Here is a 7,056-nt window from a genome sequence, read left to right as displayed (position 1 = left end):
GCCGGGACGGGACCGGCGATGTCGGTGGCGCAGGACCGGCTGGAGCCGGCGGACGATTGCGGTAGGTGCCTGTTTTCCTGGTAGGGACCCAGCGGAGCTCCGAGCGGGCAGGGGGCTGAGGGGTGTGAGGGAACGGGATGGGGGCTGGGCTAGCGCGGTCGTCCGGCGCGGCAGCGGTCTGGGTGTGCGCATGCGCAGTTGCGCTGCGTGGAGTCGGTGCTCGGCGGTCGCTGCAGGTATTTTGGAAACGGCATTAACGCTGCTTTTTACTGCCCGCAGTCTCGGATGTCTTTGAAATTGTGCTCCCCATTACCATCTTGGAGCTGAGCGACGTCGATTTTCTCGAAGATGACGCCGAGGAGGGAGCAGCTTCTGCGTTGGAGGAACAGAATGAGCAGGAGATTGACTTAATCAGCAGCGCTCTCCTAAAAACCAATGTGACACCTTCAGATGACAGTAACAGTGTAAGCATTTGCGAAGAAAATAACACTTCTTCAGATACGATTGACAGTAGGGATTACTGTGATGAAGAATGCCTTGCTAAGAGTGTCTGTGGCAGATCAGAACCATCTTTAAGTGATTGGTGTGTTGCAGGCACAGATAAATGTAGTCAAAATAATGTGTTCCCAACATCATCTTGCAAAACAGTGCTTACAGAGGTGAACGAAACCAGTGACAGAAAAGAAGGTGATGGTGATGATGGCTTTAAGATTCCTCCTTTCCTTTCCTCTGCTCACAATGAGACCATTAAGCCAAGCAGACAGTTGGCCCGGGCGACGACACCCAGACACGAAGAGGAACTTGTCAGCATTGCAAGCCTGCTGTTTGGTGGCAGTCAAGGGGAACAACCAGAAATCCACAAGGAGGTGGAGGACGTTGTTCGAATGAAAGGTACATTGTTAATAAGACTAGTGCAAGAGTTTAAAAAAACTGGTAAATCTCAAGTTTTTTAAATGGTTAGGAAAGTGTAATGGAAGAATGCCAGACATGTTTATTTTAGAGTAAGCATTTCAATGTAGATTAATATTGTGTGCAGCTGGAAGACAGTATTGGCTGGAGCATGCTTAGTTCTTTCATGGACTTCTGTGAAAAATAGTGAAACTACAATAAATCGCTACTGTTTCATTCTGCTGGAGTTTGCAAGAAGGTGGCTTTTCTTTAGGGAAAAGGATCTGAAAATAAAAACTTAGGTTAAATGGGTTTTTAATGCCAATTAGAGATATTAGGGAGAGAAAACCAACAGGCAGTAACTCTCAATATAAGCAGAGAGTGGGAGAAGCATAATTTAGGTTTAAACTTCACCATTTCTTTTAGCAGATGGAAGTCCTTAAGGAAGAAGGGCGTAGGGAAGTACTATGAGTAATCTTCCCATCAGAAGGAGCATTGTACTTGTGAGGATGCAGCTGTAGCAAAGTTAGGTGACAGCACCTCCATAGGAATTTTGACATCAAGCTGTTTCAGTAAAAAACTGTAGGGGAATGCAGTGTTGTCCTGTGAAATTCAGAGCTTTGAGTGAAAAGAGGAAGTGGAAACAAGGAGGCTCTTAACTAGGATTTCTTCTCTTAAAGGATTATTTAAATGTTTGGGGAGGGGGGGAGGCATGGAGAGAGATGTTGAAGTGGAGATAGGAAAATATGAATGAAGCAAAAGGAGTGAAGAGCAAGCAAGTTGCTAGACAATTTGGGATTATTACTACCAATTAATGTTGAACATTTGTGGTTATATGAAATGTCACGCACATAACCTTTTTATCCCACTGTAGATGCTCATTCTTCAAAGAATGGAACTAATGAAGCTAATAACAGAAAGAGAAAGAGAACCAGATTTGAAGAGGAAACTCCAAGTTCTGGTTTGGAACATGACTTGAAAGAAGAACCAGAATTTACCTATAACTGTTCTGCTCCGTTTCTTAATGGATGTTCTCCTTCAGAAGAATTGCTAAAGAACATAGGGAAACCAGAGATAAATGCTTCCGCTTCTACAGAATCAAGTACTACTGGGGACCATATTAATAAGACATTAAAGCCATTTCCTAAGAAAAGATACCGGAAAGAAAAAGTTGTTTCTCCTCATGCAGACCCAGAGGAATTCCTAAGCCAGCAAGAAGGTTCAGCATGGCTAAGTAATATTGTGACCATGAAACCTTTTCCTAAGCATGAAAGATTGAGTTTGAAGTGCAGGTTTTGTAGTTCTGTGTACAAATGCAATGCACATCTAAAGAAACACGTTTATTCCGCTCATAAAGATAAGAAAATACATAAATGCTGCTTTTGTAAAAGAAGTTTTTTCTTTTCTGTCAACCTTAAGAATCACCTTAAATTTCATAAAAAAATGACCAGGTTGCAAAAGGCAAGAAAAAATAGAATGAATGCGAGAAAAGTTAGGCAGAGAACATCTGAGGAAAGAAAATCTGAGACCAAGAAAAAAGAAGGTAAATATGAGAAATTTTTCGTCAAAATTGAAAGGGACTTTATACCTCCGGGTGTGCCGGTTAGTTTTTTCTGCAAAATTTGTTTATTTACTTCATCAAGTCCTAGGAATTTTATTCGGCACATGAAGGGACATAAAGGGAGACCACCGTACCAGTGTCCTCGATGCGATTACTCCTGCTTTAGTTTATCCTATCTGTTAAAGCACATGTACTGGCACGCTGGCTATAAGCTGTACCAGTGCAGGTTTTGCACCTTTTTTTCTTTATATTTTGCAAGCATGGTAAGGCATAGCTACGTGCACACGGGGGCTAAACCGTATTCTTGTGAGCTGTGTCAGTTGGCATTCGCAAGCACCACTGAGTTAAAGAGACACAGAAGACGACATGCAGGCAAAGAAACACGCCAAGGGCAGCAACTCGACATCATAAGTGGAAGAAAGGTAACTGGAAGACCGTTAAAGAATTACACATGTGATGAATGTAACATAGTGTTCTACACTAGAGGACATCTCAGCATTCATAAGAAGTTCCATGAACAGTTTAAGGCTACTACAAATGGTTATAGGAATCGGAGCAATAAGTATCGCAAAACCAAAGTACACAGAAGTAATGATGGTTTCCGGGACTCTGTTTCTCTGTCTCATTCTGGTAGAGAAAATGATTGTTTCAGTGGGGGCATGCTGGCTCCAGAAGTAGACTTTGAGCAGGCAGATAATGTGCATGACAATAAGAAAATGTGCTCTGGAAAGAAATTCCCTGAAAACAGCCAAGGAAGGAACAGCTTGACTGCTATTAGGAGTAGATCAGAAGTTCCTCTGGATTCATACAAAACGGACACTGGGATTTGCAAATCTCTCCTCAACTCCAAGGCCCGTCACTCGCAAGCTCAAGATAATGATGCATATCACAGATTCGTGGAAAAGTTGAAGGATACATGGCCTTCCAATTTGTCTCCATTCAAAACATACAAGTGCCAACACTGCAGTTACGCTACTGGTGTTCATAGCGACTTTAAGCTGCATCTAAAACTACATACGGATGAAAGACCATTTGCGTGTAAAGAATGCAGTAAGACGTTTAAAACATCAAACCAGTTGCAGAAGCACAGCCTTATTCACATAAAGAACAGATATGAGTTTAGCCGTTGCTTCTATGTAGATAGCAGTTTAGAGAATCTTGAACTGCACCGTGAAATGCGTGTAGGCATGTATCCGGAAAGAGATTTTTGTTCCTCGGAAGGTTCAAACGGAATCGGTTCCTTGCTTGGTTCGGAAGTCTGTGGAGTGCAGCCAGATGTCCAGAGGCGCAAAGGAAATGATTTGCTAGCACAAAGTCAGCCACGGTTCTACCAGTGTGCAGAGTGTGAGTACACTACCTACATTTTAGGCAATCTTAAACTACACGTGAGGACTCACACAGGTGAGAAACCTTACAGCTGCAGTGTTTGTCAGAAGAGGTTTCGTACTTCCAGTCACCTGAGAAGACACAGAATCACACATTTTAATATGGGGTATCTCAAGTGCAGGAACTGTGACTATTCAACAAACAAATGGTTGTCCTTGAAACAACACCTGGCTTCACACTCTTGTGGGGAAAGCTCGTCTACTGGCTGTCTCTACGAACAAAAGCAGCTCCCTATCAAAACATACACGTGTAAAGTATGTGGCTATTGTACAACCCACAGTGGAAACTTGAAGTCACACCTGAGAATTCACACAGGGGAGAAGCCCTTCAAGTGCAGTCGGTGCGCTGTGGCTTTCCGCACATCCAGCCACCTGAAGCGCCACTTTGTGACTCATTTAAAGCTGCGCTGCAGAAGGTGTAGATTTTCTACTTTAGATAAACATGCTTTCCAAAAGCATGTGAAAACCCACAAAAAAATGTTCAAGTGTGGAAGGTGTAACGTGATGCTGCCTTCCAAAAAACTTCTGGAAAAGCATAAGCGGCAACATAGTCTTGGAATATAAGCTTGAGAGTTGCACCTTGGCACTTTGCATGTCCTGAATTTGTTTTTTGGTTTGCATTCCACTGCTGTCTCCAGAATGAGGGCTGGCAGTGGATTCATCCAGCGTTTTGATCCAGAGAGTGAAACATGGGGTACTGGTTTGTTCCAGGTTCTTCTGAGAGCTTCAGTTCTAGCACAGGTGGTGGTTAATGAGATCTTGGCGGTGCTTTTTCATGCCCAAGTAATTTTAATAGCATGAGGTCAGTTATGATTTGACCAGTGTTCATAAGTTTAAGCAGTCTGTGATGTTTATTTTCTTCTAAAAAAACGAATTTAAAAAAAAAATCTCTTGGCTAACTGAAAGAATGTTTACGAAAATGTTTTCTGTATGTATATATGTAAAAGGTTTAATAGGCTGTTTCCTTGTCTGTACTTTTGATAATTCTTCAAGTAGTTTGTAAGAAACTATAATGTCCTTTATCAGATGTTTTATGATAGTGATCCTTAAACCAATCTTCATTAATTTTATGTAAATATCTAAAGCTAATTTAGTATGAAATGCCTTATCTTTCCTCAGACTGGTAGTTACTGTGCTCTTTTGGTTCTTAAAATAGACAATATCATACTTTTAAAAGAACTTTTCTGTTAATTTAACCACTTGCTGTTACCTTGCAAATACTACTTTGTTACAATAAAAACTTTAGCAGTATCTTGAGCTGTAAAATTCTTTTTGTTAAAAAGCTTTACTATGCATCCAAAATACCACGTATAAAGTGCCAGACAGCCATTGTTATCTGGTTTGGTGAAGACAGATGGATGTTTCTTCCACTTTATATCCAAATCTAGACAAATCTCTGCTTGTTTTACAGAGTTACACAGTGCTAGAAACTGTGGACATCACTGACTGTAATATATTCAGTGGTATTTGTAACTGTGGTGTTACCCTCCTGTGTGAGGAAAGGCAGCAGCAAAGGGCTGCTGCTAACGGTCCCCTAATGCTACAGCTCAGTCCATGAAACAGCAGAGTAAACCTTAATTAGAAATTAAATCCAATCTTAATTTAGAGACTAAACATGAAACAACCACTGCTTTTTTACTGCTGTCAAATGTATGTTTTTCTTTAGATAGATAATATCTCGCAGAGCCTTTCTGGTAACATAGGAGACAGGTTGGAATTAGTTGCCCAGAGAGGTGGTGGAGTTCCCATCTTTGGAGATACTCAAAAGAGACCTGAACATGGTCCTGGGCAACCAACTTTGGGTGGCCCTGCTTGACCCCCCGAAGGCCCACAGCCATTCTGTGATTTGGAGCATAATGATCCAAAAGCAGATCGAAACTCATGAATAGATGCATGTGTTTAAGGCCAGATCAGCAAAATAAAGAAAAGCATTTCTGGGAAGTACTAACACTTCTACAAATGTGGAGGAATTTTTCCCTGCATTTTACTGCACAATTCTGATTGTTTATTTGAAGAAAAAAAGCAAAATGGGTACAAAGAGGGAACAAAAACAGTGAAGATAATTGTAAGCATCTATATCAGGTAAGAATAGGGAACCTAAATCTGATAGAGAATAATTGCTTAAAAATATGGTGTACAATCACACAGGGAGCCTAATTTAAGGGGGATGTATTCACTGAAGAAAATTTTAAAATGAGTTTGTAAGCACCCTAAGTTTCTTTTAGTTGTACGTTGTTCTTTTAATTACTTCAGGTGGTTGCGTCTAATTAAAATAGTTTTATGACTCGTGAGGTTCCCCTCTGTTCCTTATGCAAGGCTTACGGGGACTGAAAGTGATTCTGTCTGCTAAGACTCAGAAATTTAAATGTAAAGGGTTTAAAAATAGAAAGGACATGGGCAGTTCTTGATATTTTTATTTTTTTTGGTAGCTGAAAGTGTAATATTTCTTATCTTGCAGTTTTAACAAAAAACATAACCCTTCTTAAATCACAGAATCACAGAACGTTATGGATTGGAAGGGACCTCAAAAGCTCATCCAGTCCAATCCCCCTGCCGGAGCAGGAACACCCAGAGGAGGTTGCACAGGAAGGCGTCCAGGCGGGTTTTGAATGTCTGCAGAGAAGGAGACTCCACAACCTCTCTGGGCAGCCTGTTCCAGTGCTCTGTCACCCTCACTGAGAAGAAGTTTCTTCTCAAATCATACTATGATTTTTTCTGTTTTTAAAAAAAATTGCTTAATTTTCTTTATGAACGCATCTTGAATTTGGACAAAACAGTAAAATGTGGCAGGGAATGCCACTGATGACAAACCTGAGCAAATGGGTGTCGTTTTATTTACTATGCATTCTCGTAAATAAGTGAATGGAAGTTAAATACCAGGGGAAGGAAGAGAATATAGGAGAATCAGACCATGCTGCAGTGCTGTTAACCACCATTTATCTACTGCAGAAGGAAGGATATGGGACAATTTTGGTTTTTCTTTTATGTCACTACCTCAGATTTCATTTGGGCTACAGTGCGGGTGTGTAAATGAGCGTTTTTCTTCTGTAAATGACACATTGGTCAAGTCTGGTTTTCTTCTGGTGGCCTCATCCTCCCTCTTGTGTGTCCGCGGGGGAATTTGACACAATTTAAGGAAACATCAAATCCTGCAAGAGCAGGCTCGGCCCCCTCCGCCGTGCGCACCTCCAAGCCCAGAGGTGGCGGTGCCGCAGAGCAGCC

At 41.4% G+C, this 7,056-nt stretch overlaps 1 protein-coding gene across 1 annotated transcript; it reads left to right on the top strand.

The window, feature by feature from the left end:
• Nucleotides 1-18: 18 nt before the first annotated feature.
• Nucleotides 19-5,650, top strand: LOC104547650 (zinc finger protein 26-like). Its single transcript, XM_010193442.1, has 7 exons — nt 19-61; nt 280-891; nt 1,763-2,180; nt 2,532-3,892; nt 4,109-4,250; nt 4,473-4,617; nt 5,501-5,650. Exons 1-7 carry the CDS (start codon nt 19-21, stop codon nt 5,648-5,650), a joined length of 2,871 nt encoding a protein of 956 aa, XP_010191744.1.
• Nucleotides 5,651-7,056: the final 1,406 nt, after the last annotated feature.

The sequence above is a fragment of the Mesitornis unicolor genome, unplaced genomic scaffold, assembly GCF_000695765.1.
Source record: "Mesitornis unicolor isolate BGI_N332 unplaced genomic scaffold, ASM69576v1 scaffold8681, whole genome shotgun sequence".
Classification (NCBI taxonomy): domain Eukaryota; kingdom Metazoa; phylum Chordata; class Aves; order Mesitornithiformes; family Mesitornithidae; genus Mesitornis; species Mesitornis unicolor.
Note: the sequence above shows the minus strand (reverse complement) of the source record. Positions and strands in the feature narration are given on the sequence as shown.